Source organism: Mastacembelus armatus, chromosome 15 (assembly GCF_900324485.2).
Source record: "Mastacembelus armatus chromosome 15, fMasArm1.2, whole genome shotgun sequence".
Taxonomy (NCBI): domain Eukaryota; kingdom Metazoa; phylum Chordata; class Actinopteri; order Synbranchiformes; family Mastacembelidae; genus Mastacembelus; species Mastacembelus armatus.
In genome coordinates, this window is record NC_046647.1 from 5022263 (window position 1) to 5041717 (window position 19455).

Below are 19455 nucleotides of genomic sequence, written 5' to 3' on the forward strand. Positions count from 1 at the left end.
CAGTCCTCAGCAGTGTTGTGGAAACATCCAAAAATGTTATCGACCAGTTCATTGATTACAGAAGAGTTAACTGGACTGTTTTATGCTGTTGGCTTTCATCAGAGCAGAGAACAAATAGAAAACTATAAACAGTGGTTTTTCATTCTGTGAGTTTACCTGTGGAGATCAGATGGCTTTTCTTCTGAGCTTCTGTTTTTCATGGATTCATTTGCTGTAAAATGCGATCTAATCTTTCCAATTTGACATTCTGACGGTTACTCGTCCACATAGGAACCCCCGTGCTACTTTGCTTGATTGTTCATTCCTGAGATAAATCCCAAAGCAGGACTGCAGAGTCTTGTTGAATCAGAGCACTATGAAAAGTGGTGGAATGGATGGAATCGTAATTTAAGTAACTGAGTGGAGGGTAAATGGTGTGAGGCATCAGGAACCGTAGCAGTGAATGTGGTGTCAGTATAAAGTCAAACAAGTCTGTCCTGCACCCTTAAAGTGTAAATAGATTGTATGTGTAACGGAAATACAACAACATCTTCATCTATAGTAAGTGGTGTAGACACTGTATTGTAAATCATTTCTAAAAACTCAATTTACTGGTGTGATAGTTTTGACCCTTGTGGATTTAAATTGATCCGTTCTTTCCTCGGAAACATGATTGCCAAAATGAATGTAAACATCAGACGGTGAAAATACACTAAAAGAATAATTATGACAATAGTTCGGGACAACTATTATATTGCTGAGCATGCTTGTTCTTTTATTTCCTGCTGTATAGTTGCATTGTGCAGTAGGCATGTATTTAATTTATGAATCTAATTTGCTAGAGTTACAGGCACTCTGATGACACTGTCCTGTCAGACCTTTGACAGCACTGCTAGTTTGGTTAAACACTTGAACAGCCTATCCACCCAAGCCTGAGGCAGAGCTAGTGTTTATATGGTGTTACCAGTTTTCTAAAGAAGAGGCCCAGATGAATGACTGGACATATGAAGTGTCCACCTATGACAATGGGGACTGTCACTTGGATCTTGGCTAGAAAGGCTAGACGTGGTAACTTTCCAGTTACAAGCAGCGAAGACACTGTACAGAAGAATTGGATGGATGGATAAAGTGTTTGTGTAGAAATAGTTACAACCCATAACTCCTCTTAAATCTGCAATTTGTCACTTTTACATGACTGCCTTTGGTACAGATTTAAGCTAAACTAATCGCTGCCATGCTCCAACTTCAGCTCCATACTTCTCATTGTGCCATCAGCTTTCTTATTTGTTTTTGGTGGAGGATCAGAAAATGCTCATCTGAATAACCTCTGTAAGAGTGCTGGAGCACATATCTTGCAACATGCAGCTGTCAGCAGACAGTGCTATAGTGGGTTAAAATGCAAATGGAAATACCTGCTCTCAATTCTGGTGAACAGGATTAATGTGTGTGGTTGTTTTGAGATGAGAACACCACGTCCAAATTTGTCTTGTCGTTGAGAGTAATGGAGAGTAAAGACAAACCTGTCCATAAATCTATTTACATCTTCATATCTCCTGTGTAAAAATCCAATCAGAGGAGTGTTCAGCGCTAATGTTCCCTCTGACCCAAGAGAAGTAATTTGTCAATCTGACCAAATAGTAACACCCTGTCAGTCACTACTCATTATCCCACTTCACCCACACACTGTGTCCAGATTCTCTGCTGTAGAGATTGTGTTAGTAAATAACATTAGTCCTACAATGATGGCTGGATGCTGATATCATTCGACACATATGTCAACACAACTGGGGACACTGCTGTATTCACACTCGTGCACATGCATGCACAAGCCCACCATTGAGATTAGTGCAAAATAAACAAGAACGAGAGTGTGGCCCTCTTCTTCATTCCTCCTCCTCACCATGCTCTTACACCTAATCTCACTTTTTCACACACACATACACAGATAATTATCAATCTTGCTTTTACATTGTGCAGTATAATTACACTGCTAAGATTTACTGCTTTTATTACAAAACATTTTATGCTTTATATTTTGCAAGAACAACAGTGGGAAGGCTGAGTGAATCCCCCAAACTTTATTCAATCTTAAATTATTATTCATAGAATTTACAATGGGGTGTCGGCACAATGCTGACTGAGTGCCAGTGCATGTCCTAATAGTATTGTGTTATACAGCACTGTATTGTTAGCAGTCCACTGAAGCCTCCCGTCTACTGCTTTGTCTCATTTAGGCAGGCACAATAGAGCCTGGACAATGATAATATGGAGTACTATTAATTCTGGTGCGCCTATGTGCGCATGCATGCGTGCACACACACACACACACAAAACACAATTACATCATGCAACTACTTGAAAGACATGCAAGCACACACCTGCCAGCACTTGAGAGTTGATATGAGTGGACAAGCGAACATGTTCCAGGACACACACACACACACACACACACACACATGCAATTTTCCAAAAGCACAGTGCATTGTTGCTATACATGGCAAAAGAGTGTAGGTGCACAGGCAGTAAACACAAAAAAATAAAGTGCATGCACATACACACACCAAAACAAAAATGGTTGTACCTTTGTTGAAGTGGTACTTGTGCTTTGGGAGTGTTCCCTGAGATGGGGACATGAAAGTGTTTAACCTTCAGTAACCTCAGTGTTTATACTAGACTTTTGAAATGGTGAGATGAGAGGAGCTGAGAGGTGGATAGAGACAGTCTGCAGGAGCAGCTAAAGACAAAAGTGAGACCCATCTTATACACTGGAGTTCTCTAGTAAACACTGAATTGAACAAGAATTGCTGAGTAAGGGAGAAAAACACTTTAGAGGAATTTGTGATAGTTGCAGGTAATTATAATGAACAGCTAGAGGATAAACATTGCAGATGTTGTGCATTTTGTGGCAGCTGTGGCTTAGGAGATAGAGCAGTCGTCTTCTCACCGGAAGATTGGTGGTGTTCTCCCCAAATCCTTGGGCAAGACACTCCCAATGACACAGATTGACTTTGTTGTACATGTCAGCCAAGGGGTGTTTGAGCTCAATTTGTTGAGCATTAAAACACATTGAAAATTCAGCTATAATACATACAGGGGGCTTCAGGTAGAAGGAGTTATGGTAATGGTGTATCAGCAAGATCAGTATTGGTTGAATAAAGCGACAAATGTTTGTAGCTTGATGCCTGTGTAAAACATTGTGGTTTTTATCCATGACCATTCCATGTGTTTATCAAATAGTCAAATACCCACATCACATGAGTAAAATTTAGGCACACCACTGTGTGACCTGAGATCTGACTTTCTTTTTAATAAAGCTCAGAATAAAAATCATTCATGCAGCAGCTTTATAATTTTAGACAGTGCTGATTATCCTACTGCCAGTTGAACTGGCAAACAGCAGGTTAGGTTGGGCTTCAAAACAAATGTGCTACAAGATGACTGAACAGGCTAAATAGGCAAATTTCATACTGGTTTCAGGCTGGATAAAACGCTGAAATGTGTAGTCTAGTTCCAAAAGTCCAGGAAGAGTTAAATGCTGCTTTAAAAAATGCATTCATTAACCATCCTGTCCTTTGTTTGGTCTGTCAGATAGCAAACAAGTCAGACACTAGCAGTTTGAGGGTTTTATGCGCCCAAACTCCATGTCCCTGAACCTAAATTGAAAGTGTAAAGCCCTGCCGTCAATTTACTAAATTGTTCCCTCAAAGGATACTCTTCTGGGCTGGGTGCCATGCACGGCTTAGTTTCTTTGGGGTGAGTTAATTGTCACCAGAGGTGCATCCTCACCAAAAACAGCCTCTACCAAAAAAGGGTTTATAATGTAAACTACTATATATTATATTATGTTTCCAAGTTCAAGAATGAACATGACCCAGTTGGGTTTGAGTCATGGTGGAGCAGACTGAGCAAGGTGGATCTTTCAGCTACCTCTAGGGGATTACAAGCTGTATCTGGCCCAGGTACAATATGTAGTCTATCCAGCATGTTCTGGGGCTGTTTCCTGAGGAGGCATCCAGAAGGCATGTGGAACAGATGTCCAAATATTCTCTACCATGTCCTTGTGACAAAAGCAGAGATTACACTCTAACTTCCTTATGAGTGACAGAGCTGTACATCCTACACTATCGCTAAAATGTACAGTATGCTTACAATGGGCCAGTTGATATGTTGAAAGATCCAAGCATGTTTAATGCGACTGTTTTTGTGTCTCTTCCAAATGATCTCACTCAATGAATGATTTCATGGCCTTCTCACGCATCACGTTATCTCCCTGATCCCTTGCTAAAAGAGCAATTTATTGCCTCGTCACAATGAATTGTATAAAAGGTGATATTCTCTCATGATGTTGCACTCTACTGACATAAAAAATGTGATAGAAGTAGTCATGTGAAGCATGGAAAAAAGCTTGAGCAAGAGGTTCCAGCTTAAGCACCAGGACAATATCTGCTCAAACTCGGTTTGATTAACTCTCAGTTTTAGAAAGCTACACAAATTACTGGATGCAGATACCAATTCTGATGTTGGAAAGATTTTGGGACAAGCATTTGAGCACACTGAGGATGAGCTCATCCACCCTGCAAAGGAAATGCTATTTGGCTGCTTGTATCAGTGATTTTGTTCTCTCACTCACAATCCAAAGCTGATGTATGTGGGTTAGAGTTGTTCCATAGATAAACAGGTAAACTGAGAGCTTCACCTTCAGACTTGTCTCCCTCTTTCCAACAACATTACTGAACACCACCTGCATTATAGCTGTTGTCACACCAACGAGCCTCATGTGCCACTTTACCCTCACTTGTGAGCAAGATCCTGAGATACTTGTTCTTGTTTATATGGAGCATGACTCACTCCAAACCAGGGATGTTTCAGCAGAGCTATGGCCTTAGGCAGCTTTCATGGAGACTTTCTATGTGAGAAAACGCAGATATCACTTTGAACGCAGCCTTAGACTTGGTGCTGACTCTGATCCCTACCACTTCACACTTGGCTACAGACCTCCTGAGTATGAACTGGAGGCAAAGGTCTAATGGAAGCAGCTGAACCACATCGTGTGCCAAAGTAGAGATGCTGTACTGAGATGGGCACTGGACCCACACCCCACCCCAGCTGTGCCTTCAGATGTCACCAAGTCTGAGCATGAAGACTTAAATTTGGTTGAACAAAATATTTGTGGTCACTCAGCAGCACCATGCAAGAAGCAAACACGCGAGGCTGCAGCCAGTCTGGTTATACTAAACCTAACTAAATACTTAGCTATAATGAAAAAATGCTTAAAGAGTAAATAAACAATTTCATTAAACATTCTCCAAACTGGTAGAGGCATTTAAATCAGCACTGAAATGAATGTTTAATGTCCATAAAACAGAAATGTCAGTAAATTTTTCTTCATTGATCTATAAATTAATGTAATTGATTCTGACACTGTTATCCACAGCTACTTAGTAACCATATGTAAAAAGCATCTGCTTAGCATTTAATTCCTGGAGCATCTGAAGGCAGCAGATATGTTGATAAATCTTCAGCCTCGGATTTGAGAGCTCAGTGTCATTATGCATGGCTGTCCATTGTGTTTACATTGATTAAATCATGTGCAAATAATTCCAGGCTGCGACACTATAACTAGACATACCAAAGGCTCATTATTATTTCTATGCTAGACGTTGGATTCATCAACTTCATAACAGCTTCCTTTCCAACTTCAGCAAAACTGAAATTACATGTTTTATTCTTGAAATGCATAATGGAGTAAACACTGCTGTGTCACATCAAGATTTGAAGACCATTTATAACATGACAAAGTAGAGTTAAAACTGAAATATCTTTGGATTGATGCTGGGACATAAACAGCTGCATCAACATTTTTTTATTATTAATTTCACCATCATTCAAAGTAGATATCTGCCTCCGGCCGCAGATTTGTTCCTCTGCCTTTTTCTCTCTGTGATGCTGCACTCACCAAATAGCAAGTGTGCATTAGCAGAACTATTGCATTGCACAGGGTGTTTGCACAGTTTGTTTAGAAGAGGAGATACATACGTTTCTTGAGTTGGATCTAAATACAATTGCTGCTGTGTTATATGAACTGGTGTTAGAAGTAACAGTTTTATTTGGGGCTTATGATTATATGGCATATTGTGCTTGCTGAGTGGGCTTATACTGTTTCTGTTTTTGGCCTGTAGAAAAACTATATTGTATTTCATATCAGCCTATGAATTGAAAATGAACCACAGAGCAATAGGGAAAAACATAGACAACAGACAAAGGATGAATAAAGGGAGGAATAAAAAGAACTGGCTGCAGACTTGCATGTAAACCTGGAGGACAAGTGTGATTAAATAGTTCCATCAGTCTACCAAAGTTTCAGTTCTTACTTTTTATATGATATTTGCAGTCCTCCTGCATTACATAGAGTAATAGATATGGTCAGAATACATAGTAAAATATTACCTTTAGTGAATGTCCATAGATGGACAAAAACAACTTTTCACTCTGCAGCTTTGCATAATATAAGAAATCCAAATGTTTCCAATAATGTGTATTATTATCATTGTAATGTTTTTAACAAAGTCACATCCATACTGGTCAGCTAGTGTGGGTCAGGAGTAAAGTGGGACAGAGTTAGTGCAGTCTGGACATGTTTTCCAGGGCAAACGTAAACTTTCCCACTCACCCATGTGGGTGGCCTTTTTCTCCTTCAAGCTTAGGTCCTCTACCAGGGTCTTGGGAGCTTGAGGCTACTGTGCAGTATTTTAGCTGCTTCTAGGACTGCACCTTCTGGACAAAGATCTCAGATGTTGATCCTTGGATCTGATGGAGCCACTCTCCTAGTCTTCTCTCTAATGTTACTATCACTTGGAATTGCTTCATCTGTTACTACGGCCTTGTTCTCCTGTTTGTCCACCACTGCTAGGTGCGGTCAGTTAACTATTACCAATTTGTCAGTCTGTATCTGGAAGTCCCACAGGATCTTAGCCTGGTCATTCTCAACCACCTTCAGGGGTGTTTCCCACTTTGATCTTTGAGACCTCCAGCCCATACTCAGCACAAATGTTCCTGTACACTATGCCAGCCATTTGGTTGTGACGTTCCATGTATGCCCTGCCTGTTAGCATCTTACATTTGGGATGAGAATATATATGAAACCTCTACAAACAACTGATGCCTATCTCCATCTCCCACCAAACATAACATAAGCTCAGTGCAAACATGACGTAGCTCAGTGTGCAGAGGTAGAAACTGATTTAAAACAGTACAAGTTAAATGATTATACACTTATAAACATTTGAACAAATCTCCAGAAAGGTTCTTGGTGTCACTCTAGTGTGTATGTTTGAGTCTGTATGTATGAGCTAGTACAGGATGAATGGTTATGGTGTACATGTGACAGCTGACCAGGTATAAAATGGAGCAAACTTAAACCTATGAAAGAGTGATAACCCAACCCCATTTGCATTTCACCTCTGTGTGTGTGTGTGTGTGTGTGTGTGTGTGTGTCACTCTGACAGTCATTACTCAGAAGGCTACCGTATGCTGGCCATGTGTCAGTTCCTTGGATAGCTGCAGCCTAAAAAAAGGCAGTTCAGAGTGAGAGGAAAAGAGAGGAGGCTAGGATGGTGAACTCCTTGGGGTGAATTCTCACACTAATGTGCTGATTGCCAAGGTGTGCCACCCACTAATAATTTGCATAAATAAATATAATTATGCAGTTATTATGCAGAGGCTTTGTGCATGGAGGAGCACAATAATTTCTGAAAATATCCTCATGTCATGCTAAAAACCAGAAACTTCAGCATCCTCCATAGAAATAGCTGTTCTGCTTAAACATACTGTACCTACAGTTTTACTTAATCTGTTTTGGTGGAACATTCAAGGACTGCACTTGTGTTTTAACCCATTCCTACCACTGATTTCAGGTAGTAAAAATATACATTTCTGCAGAGATTTGATGTGATTGAGATGAACACAGGTAGCCTGGTTACCTAGATGCATCTCATTTATTTTAGTGTTAAATATGAAAACAGCAATGTAAAGGTGACTTTAGAGTAAGTAAGCTGCTTTAATCATTTTTGGGAAAAGAACTGTTATTGACAACACAGACATAATCACTCACAATTCTTGCAGTATATTATTGTACGCCATAACGCCGCATCCAGGGTAACCTCTAACACTACAGCTCCTGAAATAATAAAACAGTAAAGGCAGCTGTGTTGGTATTGATATCACTGTAACACAGTCTCCAGTGTCTGCAGCTGATTATTTATTAAGCAGGTATTCAACTGATTATTCCATTAACTGAGTAAGGACAAGATATACATTTTGCTTTATTAAAGAGTGATATTAAATCTACAAAAGAGAAACTAAGACTGGTTCAAATTAATAATGAATTGGTTTCCTTTTTAGAAAAAAATTACATTTTCATTGCTTAATATCATCTGTCAAAACTAAAGAGAATATACCCGCTGTAATCTGGGTTGGTGCATTTCTGGCTGCAGTTGCTACTGACACTGCCTGAGGTTTCATTTTGGGGATATTTTATACATCACTGTGTGGGGAGGAGATGCATGCAAGCTGTTCTAACAGCTAGGCTGCATATGTATTGTTGATATCTGTAGTTCCATTCATTGTAGTCAAAAGAAAAACTCAGATATCCGCAACAACATTTCTTCTATCCACAACTGTAATTTCAGAATCATAGTTCATGTTCATGTGTATTGGGCTTTGAATTTCAGCTACCCACAATGTTATTGCGGATGTCCAATATTAACATTCCTGTGATAGAATTCCTACAAGGAAAAATTTCCATTTCACTTATCTACAATGCAGTTGTTGCTAGTCATTTCATTTATCTTAAAATTATTATTTAAGTTTTTTAGTTATTTGCTGCATCAAGATGTTGATGTTGACTCTTTACTGACTCTTTATGTCTTATATTGTGCTAAACTGAAATGATGTTTTCAACCAATCAAATTACATGTGTCACCATCATAATAACATGAAGGAAGCCCAGGGTTTCCCAAATTTACTTCAGTGTTTTACAGTCTGTTGTTATTTTCTTTAGCTACATATAGCTAACCTCAGGACATACGTTTTTAGATCTTCAAAATATTCCAAACTTTGGACACATTGTTCTCTCAGGCCTGTATCCTTTATTTTTTCTCTCTCTTTTTCTCGGTTTTGCAATTTGTGCCTGTATCAAACGGAGCTTCTTCACATCTCCACACTGAAGCAAGTAGTGCAACTAAAAATCATAGATCATAGGTGTCACACAAAAGTGGCAGCCACTGTTCACATCACCTGCCACCAGATCAGCCAATAGTAAAATTCCTAGTTGCCCAGTCACTTTGTATGAAATTAATTGATAAATGAAAAAACTATTTACAGCATGTCACTTAATTTTAAAAGCATGTGATGTAATATTAAAAGCATCGCCTGTGTAGTTTTATTGGCTAGAATATTCCCACAGTGCTGTTCATTTGTAGGGCGAAATAAAGGAGGCCAAACCAAACCAAAGTAACAACACAGCTGTGTCCTGTTTAATGCACAGGTCATTCATATTGAGTTCAGAACCAATTATTAGCAGTTGTCTGCTTTAAAAGATCTCTGACATTCATCAGTTGCATATGGCTTTTGGAAACAGCCTGTGGGGGTTGGAGGTCCACGTAGTCCCAAGACCAGCAGAAATAAAACAGCATGCCTCGTTGTCAGGACCATTCGGAAATAATTTATATATAAAGCTAACCAGCTAACTCCAGCATTCTTCATAGCTCAGACTGAGCACACTGCTCTGTCAATAAAGGGTCAGTTAGCGGTGGAGGCTCAATGATGTACTGTAATAGAGACGCATCATGTATCACCTTCACAGAACGTACCTCAGGGCCTGACCACACATCGGATGTGTGAATGACGTGTTCTCCATACATGTTGTCCCGTACAAGGTCAAGTACAGCAGTGAACAGTGAGGTTTATCTTTCGTGTTTAGTTTGTTGCTGTTGATTCATATCTTAACTACTTTAGAAACTGACCGTGCAGATAAGAGTCATTAACTGCAATCATCAAAGTTAGGAAAAATATATTTTTTTTTTTTCATGTCTCCACCTGGATTGTTTTTCAGCTTAAAACATATGTGTGGTTGCACACCAGTAGGGTCAGATATCCAGTTTTTATCTTTTTTTCCAGTCACACTGATTAAATCTGGTTGCACTCCAACCACTAACCCAACCCCTTTGCTACAAGACACTGGAATCATGAACATTTTTACTTCCTTCTGACATTCTCATGCTTTCCTTCTCATCTGCAGTACAATTACCACAGGAGAAATGGCAGACCCCTGTGGTAAATGAATTTCATATCAGCCATATCATACTCATTAGATACACTAATGCACTCTATCATTTGCTGCTGTGATTATAATAGACTCGTAATGTGCTTTTAATCCATGCTGGCTGACCTTCTAACATTCTCACGGTCTCCGTTCCTCCTCCTCTTTTCCCTCCATGTCCCTGCGTCAGGTTTTGCAGTGAACCTACAGGTGATCCTGGCAAACCCACGGGCGCAGTTCAAGCGGCGTGGATCCCAGCCAGGGATGCAGGAGTCCGACTTCCTCAAGCAGATCACTAAGGTCAATGAACTGGAGCCCAAGGCCAACAATTGTACCCAGGTCAGTAAACAGGCACCACTGTCACCACGATAACAGACTGAAAGACCTGTAGTGTATGTAACAATGCCTTTTGCTGTTTGCAGCATTGTGCTCAAGTCCAAGACATTTACCGCGTGTGTTTCATAGTATTCATTAATATTAGACATGCAAAATACATATCATTCTGATATGAACACATTATGTGCAAACAGAATCCACATTTTTGCAGAAGCGATTTCCTCCATAAGGTTCAAAGCACATGTCTACAGTAAAGTATTCATTTTAACAAAAAGGCTTCCAATAAACTTTGCACAACTTTGCTGTTTGATTATGCAGGGCAGAAGGAAATGATCACACCGCACTGAGCAGCTTATCTGGAGAGGATAGCACAGACTAGGTTTAATAAAGCCAGATTTATCAGTCCTTGTGTGTGTCTGGGGCAGATACTAAACTGCAGTCATAGTAATGGCCACCATCAGAGCAGTTACTAACCATGGGGCATCTCTCTGCACTACTGACAGCATGAGTCATGCTTTAAGCTGGTGGCAGAGTCTAAACTTAGACATACGCAGCATGAATTGGATAGGTTATAGCATTATGAATTGCTGTTTGCTAGTTGTGTGTGCTTAGACAGCTTAGATCGATGCAGCTCATCTCAAATCTCCGCAGTCCCTGTTGGCACTTGGTTTTATGAAGCCACTCATCCTCTTGACAACCATCATAGAACCACCTTAAAGGTGTTTTTGTGATGAATGGATTCAATTAGGTTTTCACCTTTCAAGGAAAATGTGAGTTAAAAGTGTCACGTCTCCAGTTGTGCCAAACAAGAACCACGTCTGCCAGTGGCCATTCATTTAATGGCTTTACGCTTTGTTTGGTTTGGGTTTTTAACTGTTTTGTGAATTGCTTGTCTCCTGCTCTTGGTCTTTCCAAACCCGATAATCAGATTGCATTGCATCAGTAAAACTTAATTTCATTATCTACAATAGTGTGACGTTAGCCATCATTAGCCATTTCCTTTTTTGGAAAGAGGAGTTCACCGTGACAGACAAAACCATCACATCAGTGTTATTTTCTGTTGACACAAACATGTTTCCATTTCAACTGAAGACATGCAGGTTAAAGAGCTGTTATTTACGTGAGGAGAGCACTTGCAACAACTTTTATAGCTTTGTCAACCTTATTGATGTTTTTCACCATTTTTGTGTGGGGAACAGCTGAACTGGCTCAACATGGGCAAAGCTGTTAAGGCACCTGAAATAAAATGGGTTGTTTGTGCCTTTTTAAGATTTTATAAGTGTCATAAGTCAGTAAGACTATTTTTGTGTCAGAGCCTCTCAGGAACTTGCTGTACATTCTTGAGTCCACTACCACAATACAATTGGACAGAAATAGTTTTGTGGTAACTGATGATAGCTCTGGGATCGTCCAGACAATCATGTATTTCTAAAATAATGAAATCAGGCTGTCACAACAGAATAGCAAGAGAGACAGCAATCTGAGAGAGAAAAACTCATTTTGAAAGAAGTATTTTAAAATAAAAGCATGTGAACAAACTTAACATACAGTAAGTTCTGCAGAGTAAAATATTTCAAGCATACTTTCAAATATAGGCCAAAAAAGGAGCATGGCTTTTTTCTGCTTTTGTTTTTTGTCAGAAATGTGGATGAAATACATTTTTCCTTCATGCTAAACCTCATAGTTACAGTGTTGTAGTACAACACATGGAGGAATGAAATACAGTGTCAGCACAACTTCCAAGCAAAACTTCCTTATTGTTTACCTTAATTACCCCACAGATCCATGTGCATAATTTGTTATTAGCACAATGATAATACTCAAACAGCAGTTCAGTCCCAGCAATTTTGTGTCTGCCAATGAGGCTTTAGTTTTGAACTTTGTGATATTTCTTTGTGACATTCTGTAAAGTGAGTGAACTGAATCATTTATTCTGGTAGCCAGGCCCATTTCTATCTCCATTACACTGTAAATTGTACTTTTTTCTGGAGAAAATTGCAGCAAGTGACTGCATCACCTGGAATCAACAAATGCACACCTAAATTTAATGATTCTCCGTATGTGTGTAGGTCACATCATTGCACTGTAAGTCCCTGGTGGGTTATGAGTAAATGTTTCCTGCAGGGAAAAGGATAAAGACCCCTGGAGCGGCTGGATCATCATTTATAGCTGCCCGCTGCTGCTGCAGACAGTTCTGTGTTGAAACTATCATCATCATTATCAGCCCCATTACACTAATGGAGGTGCTCTGCTGCTGGTATTAATACAGGCCGTTAGCAGCCTGTGACATCATCAGTCATTGCCCAGCACCATGCAGACAAGTGGATGTGATATCAGCATTTATCATATCACAGAAAAGCAGTGGGATGTGACTTTGTCACTCATAAAGCCTCTTTTTAGCAGTTAGAGACATTAGTGACATTACTCATGAAGTAAGTCTGATGCCATAAGTAAGCACAGTTACTTATGGCAGAAATAAAACACAAGTTAAGAGTACACAGGCAAAAATCAAAATAAACAGCAAATAGTAGAAGATTAACTTGAAATTAAAGGAGGATGAGTGTGATCAATCACTTTCTGTTGTCATATGCAGAGCTAAAAAGAAAAGTTTTTAGCATGGACATATACATTGCCAGAGATGAGGCTTGTCTAACATTATCGGGAAGACTATTTTTTAGCTGTATAAAACAAACGCTGCTTCTCCATGTTTAGTCCTGACTCTGGGCACGAGTAGAAGGCCTGTCTCTGATGGTCTCAGAGTCCGAGATGGTTCATACGGCACCTACATGTCAGAGATGTGCGGTGGTGCTGAGCCATGAAGAGACTTATACACAAGCAGTGCTGTTTTAAAGTCTATTTTCTGAGCGACAGGAAGCCAGTGCAGAGATCTGAGAACAAAAGTAATGTGGTTGTACTTCCTGGTTCTAGGGTTCTAGTTCTCAGGACCCGAGCAGCAGCATTCTGAAAGTACTGCAGCTGCCTTAGAGCTCGTTTTGAGAGCCTCGTGAGCAGTTACAGTAATCTAACCTGCTGGAGATGAATGCATGATGAGCCTCTCCAAGTCTGGTTTAGACGTGATCTCTTTGATTCTTGCAATGTTTTTGAGATGGTAAAATTCTGTTGATGTAATTAATTTCATATGGCTGTTTCTCTTTGTTTCTGTGGCCCAAAGTTGATTACTTCAGTCTTGTTTCTATTTATGTGAAAAAAGTTGTTTTGCATCCACACAGTGATCTGTTCAATACAGTGACACAGCAAATCGACTGGTCCATATTCACCTGCTGTGAGTGAAATGTAAATCTGAGTGTCATCTGCATAGTTATGGTAGGACACATTATTGCTGAGTATTAACTGGCTTAAAGGAAACATGGAAAGATTAAACAAAAGGCGTCCCAAGATGGACCCCTGGGGGACCCCACATGTCAAGGCCATTTGGTCTGAGACACGGTTACCAATTTCAACAAAGTACTTCCTGTCTCCAAGACAGGACTTAAACCATATAAGGACAGTACCAGAGATGCCTATCCAGTCCTCTAACCTTTGTAAGAGGATCACATGGTCTACTGTGCTAAGACGGAGACTCTGCCAGCAACTGTGTTCAGACGAATGTCATTTGTCACCTTATGAGTGCTCAGTGCTCTTGCTACACATGATTGCTATATCAAATTTAACTCATCATTTTACTTGATTTATCCACATTTAACAAAATAGCATAGCACTGTAAGCTTGCACTTTCAAAATAAGTTGACCACATTGCTCAACCTGACTTTGTTTTTATTCTGTGACATCTTGAACCCACCATGTGATTCCATAATGTTGGCATGATTAGAGGCTCCTAAGCTTGAAGAGGGAATCTGTAGTTTAGTAAACAAACTTGCACCACCTGTAGTAAGGTTAATGGCCGTTAGATGGCCTGAACATGACCTTTAAACAGAGAATTCAGGTGTTTTGACAAACTGGAAATATCTGGGTAATCATGGATCAGTAATATGATAAGACATATCTGATCACTTGTATAAGAATGAAATGTCATTGTTTCTCAGTAGTGAAGTGAAAGTGAAAGTGAAAGTGACTTTTTGTGGCCAAGTATGGTGAGCCATACTCAGAATTTGTGCTCTGCATTTAACCCATCCCAAAAGGCACACACAGCAGTGAACACACACAACTGATGATCCAGACTGACTCTTAATGTGGAGACAGTGACATTCATCAATTATTGCATAATTCCTAGTTTTTCTGAAACATGAAGCTAAATCCTGACAGAACTGCATTGAAACTAGCCTTGCTTGACAGATTTAAGTAATTTTCAAAGAACAGGGATAATCTATAGCATCTTTGGGTAGTCTGAGCAGTTGTGAGTGACTCGATTTCTTATGGATGCTCCCGCCAGCGGCTGTGACACATCCTAGATACCTTTAAAGAAAGTATCTATGATCAGATCACAGAAGCTGAATCCCAAACTTAACAATGGGGACCAGCAATGCTCATCTGATGGCCTTGGTCAGTATCTAGAGACGACTGACAGGAGCTGTAATGTAGTTAGAGCAGGGGAGTAATGGCAACAGACAGCAGTGACAGGACAAGAAAGGAGGGGGGATGCAGGAACAGATGGAGACAGATGATAGCACAGGAGGAAGAGGAGATAGAGAAGAGGGAAGGACAGAAGGGAGAGTCAAAGTCTGTGTAGAGAAAAGGGGATGGGTAGATGGATTGATAGGAGGAGCAGATTAAAAAATACAACAGACACACAGAATTGAGACAGTCTATTGCCATGGGCTGAAAAACTATACTACTGTGTGACTCTCTGGTTTCATCTAAACTAAGTTTTTACTCTATTAATGTGATTAAATGCATTTCTGATGGTTGTTAGGTCCAGATTGGGTGATCCGATCCTCAGCATGTCGGAGCACATCTACAAATGGATTTGATGCATTTTTTTTCTATGTCCCATTAAAGGATGATTCTGGTTGTTTACAAATTGGATCTGGACATAAAAGGCATAGTCTTCAGTTTGGAAAAAACAGGTGACAGAAACATTCTTGAGCCCTTAATGTGATCAGATGGGCTCAAACTCCATCTACAGAGCAGCTGGTAATGTTACAGATCAGTGACTAACTGGGTCATATTTTTAAATTTTTGCATATAGGTTCTATCAAAAGATTTGACCTTTTCACTAAAATCAAGTTTGAATAGATTAGAACTAATGCATAATAGGCTCAAATTAAGCCTTATTCTAAACGACACTGATACGATTCTGTCCATGTGTGTAACATGTATGTTAAAGGCAACCATTGGAGACGTCTGTTCGATAATTGTGCTGCAGATGAGGAGAAACAAGGCTGTCCTCCTCTCATGTTATTAAGGAAAAAAACTCAAATCTGGTCAAGCTTTTTGTCTCCAAGTCTTCCTGAGGAAGAGAAAGGCCAAGCGTGACAGAACTGAGCAGTAAACACAAGTGCAAAGCCATAAGAGAAAAAGTGGACGTGATGAATGAGGAAAATAGAGAGCAAGCTGGGAGAAAAAGGTGTGTGAGTCCGGGGGAAATGGGAGGCCATGCTGACGCTATAATCGGTGCGCGTGCACACACAGGTGCACAGTAGCTTTTTCCCCACAGCTCTGGAGTGACGCTTTAGTGGCTGCTACATTCGCCTCATTAGATATGCAAAGTGTGCCAATTAGCAGCACTGTGTACAGGAAGTGACACGTTCCACCTGAAGAAGCCCCAATACAGAGGCAGTGCTCACAGCCGGCAATAAATCATTCCTCTGTGAGTCTGTGTGTGTTGCTTCAGACACAAAAATGTCACCACCTGACTCATATGTGAGAAAAAAAAACTTTTCTCCAAGTAACGTTGTTTGAATCGCTGAGAGAATTTCAATTTTTGTATCCACTGCAGTGTTTTTTTCACCAACATATTGCTGTGAAATTGGCTGCAAACACAAGCTGAACAGCTGTGCTAAGGTGCTTATGAGTTGATCCATTTTGGGAGGCGTCAGACTGTGTGGACTCCCTCTTGGCAGACTGGTGAGCATCGAAATAAAACTGTATTTTGTTTGGCAGATATGTCAGCACAGCATCATCAAGACATGAAACCTTTATTTTAAAAAGTGTTTTCAGCAAAGCAAATACAACTGGACACTAACTAGATAAGCATGCTGACATTTCATAGTTGACTGTGTCTGTAACAGTCTGCATTAAAGGATCATTCTGATTTATTACAGTTCATGTTTTATTTTATTACTGTGTCTTGATCTAGTCCAAGACCCAGTCAGCCTGTGATACCCAAGTGGATGTGAACAAACTTGCGATCACATGCTATGACTGTCACAGGAAAAAATATTTCCTGGAGAGAGACATGGAGTGTAAAGGTTGGGTAGAATGAATGCATTTCTACATTTTCTTTAGGTCTAACAAGTGAGTTAAATGGTAAAAAATGTCTTTCATTCTCTATAAAACATTTGCAAAACACATTTAAAAGGTTTACCAGATGCATCATCTGCATGTCTTTATACTGGGTCACATATCCAAATATTTTGCTCCATAGTGCTGTTCATGTTCAATAATTAAAAAAAAAGTAAATAAAAGTATTAAATCCAAGTTGTAATAATCCAGAATGATCCGAAGTATCACATCATTTTCTTTGAACTTTTTTTTCCTACACAAAAGATTCTTGGTCAGAAAATATTGAATATCAGCAACTTTAATCCAAAAAATATCAACTTAAGTCTCTGATCCTCCCTGGTCTGCAGGTGTCCTTGGTCCTGGAGCTGTATATCGCTGATGTGCAGTTACTGGCCCCACCAACCTGCAGTGTCTATTTGTTGTTTATTGTTGCTGTTCTTTTCGCTCTGCTCTATCCACTCACCCCAACCGGTCGAGGCAGATGGCCGCCCAAACTGAGCCCGAGGTTTTCTTCTCCACTGTCACCAAATGCTTGCTCATGAGGGATTTGTTGGGTTTTTTTCTTTTTTTTGTAAAGTACCTTGAGATGATTGAATTGTGATTTGGCGCTATTCGAATAAAACTGAATTGAATTGAATGGAATTGGTATCAGTAAAGCTCCTAAAAACTTTTGCAACTATGCACTCAACCTGTTCACTAAAATCCATATAACCGGGTGCTGAATCCTCAAAAAAAATCTAAATTTGCTGGGATGCTTGCAGACTGAAAGAGCTAACTCTTCTTTCAATAAAGAAGTGTGCTGTCCTAATATCTAATGTACTGTACGTTACATCAGTAAAGCTCTGCCTACATCTGCACCTGTGCTTTATTTATCCAACAGCCTCTTTGACCTGCTTTCACTGCCCACCATCAGCAGATTTTCTCATTTTTTCATCATCTCTTTCAGGTGCTGGTTTGGCACACTCGCACAGAGAAACCACACCTTGCAAATGAGCCTAAACATCGAAAGGACACTGTGGTCATTGAGGTGTGAGCGGAAGAGCGAAGGCAATGGATCCAAAGCCAGAAGCTGATTGAGGCTGCTCATCATCTCTTGGCTGGGACTAACAACAGCACCCTGCTTTTTCTCCTAATTGGGTTAATGCAATCTGTTCACACTGGACACAGACTCTGAGGAGCCGCATGATTCAAGACTTCCGGCTGCCTGGCAAACATGCATAGTGAGAAGTGGATGACACTGAATCTGTTTGCTTTCTAGAATGGGAAAAACTGGACAGATCATTTCTCCCATCCATGGCTTCCTCATATAAAACACTAAAGTATAAATGTAAAGAAAATACCATTTTTCTGAATTGAAAAGTGCCATGTCTATCATTACCATCATTTTTAATCATTGATACATTGTTGTCAGAGTAACTGTGGTATAACTACCATCAACAAGCCTTGTGGTCTTGATCGTTGGTGACTGCCTATACTTTTTGACAGTTGTATTGTAATGGTGGTTGTACCTGATGTATTAACACCATCTCTCTCTTACATTTAACCCATACAGAAACGTCAGACTGCCAATTTGTGGTTTCAGGGGAAGTTGCAGTCTAATTATTTCTTTAGGACAAACAGTTGATACTGCTCCAGGAATGCTGCACCAACAGATGGCTGAACTACTGTTCAGTAAGAAAGGATCTCCAACACGTTTGTCATTTTACATTGCATTTTAAACTGCATAAATTGTGTTAATTAGCATTAGAGGAGTTGGTAGATGAGCTTTAAAGAGATAGCTGTTCCCCTGCGTCCACTATTTGTCCTGAATTGAGGTAGCCATGGCTTGAGTTCAGCTATGTACTTATCACACACCAAAATCCCATTGTTTTGTTTCACTTTCAGAAGGAATCAAAATGTTGAACTATACATGTCATAACAGCCCACACCTGTGCCACCGAGCAAATGAAGGTGTTGGAAGAGACAGTTTTTTATCACCTGCGGCACCCGGCTACACAGTGGCTCAGACGTAAAATACTGACTGCAAGTTGCCAAAACTACTACAGCTAGATTTCTCAGCCCTCTTCTCTTTGTCTGTTCAAATGAATTATATTTGTGTCTCAAAGTGAATATGGTAAGGATTTATTGATGCCTAAATGGTATGTACTTCTTTTTTGGATCATCCTGAACTGATCAAATACAATGAACTGAGTGGACCTTTGCTGTGCTTTCAACCACATATGTATGTGAAGTATATGATGAACATTGGAAGTGATGCATGTAAAGTATCATCTCTCCCAACTACTGTCAATAATGTAGAGTATGTGGCCCCACAACAGAGATAACTCGCCTCACAAGGAGTGGAATTTAAAGGAACAAATTGAGCAGACGGGACATAAACAACACAACAGATAGGTGGCCAGTTTCACAGCTCACCATTG

At 39.9% G+C, this 19455-nt stretch overlaps 1 protein-coding gene across 1 annotated transcript in view; it reads left to right on the top strand.

Moving 5' to 3' along the window:
* b3gat2 (beta-1,3-glucuronyltransferase 2 (glucuronosyltransferase S)) overlaps positions 1 to 18192 on the top strand; it is a 45583-nt gene extending 27391 nt beyond the window's left edge. Inside the window, exons 3-4 of the mRNA XM_026309659.1 lie at positions 10488 to 10636; positions 17982 to 18192. Coding sequence (XP_026165444.1) covers positions 10488 to 10636; positions 17982 to 18068 — 236 coding nt within the window. The 3' untranslated portion in view covers positions 18069 to 18192. The remainder of the gene's footprint in view (positions 1 to 10487; positions 10637 to 17981) is intronic.
* Positions 18193 to 19455: the final 1263 nt, after the last annotated feature.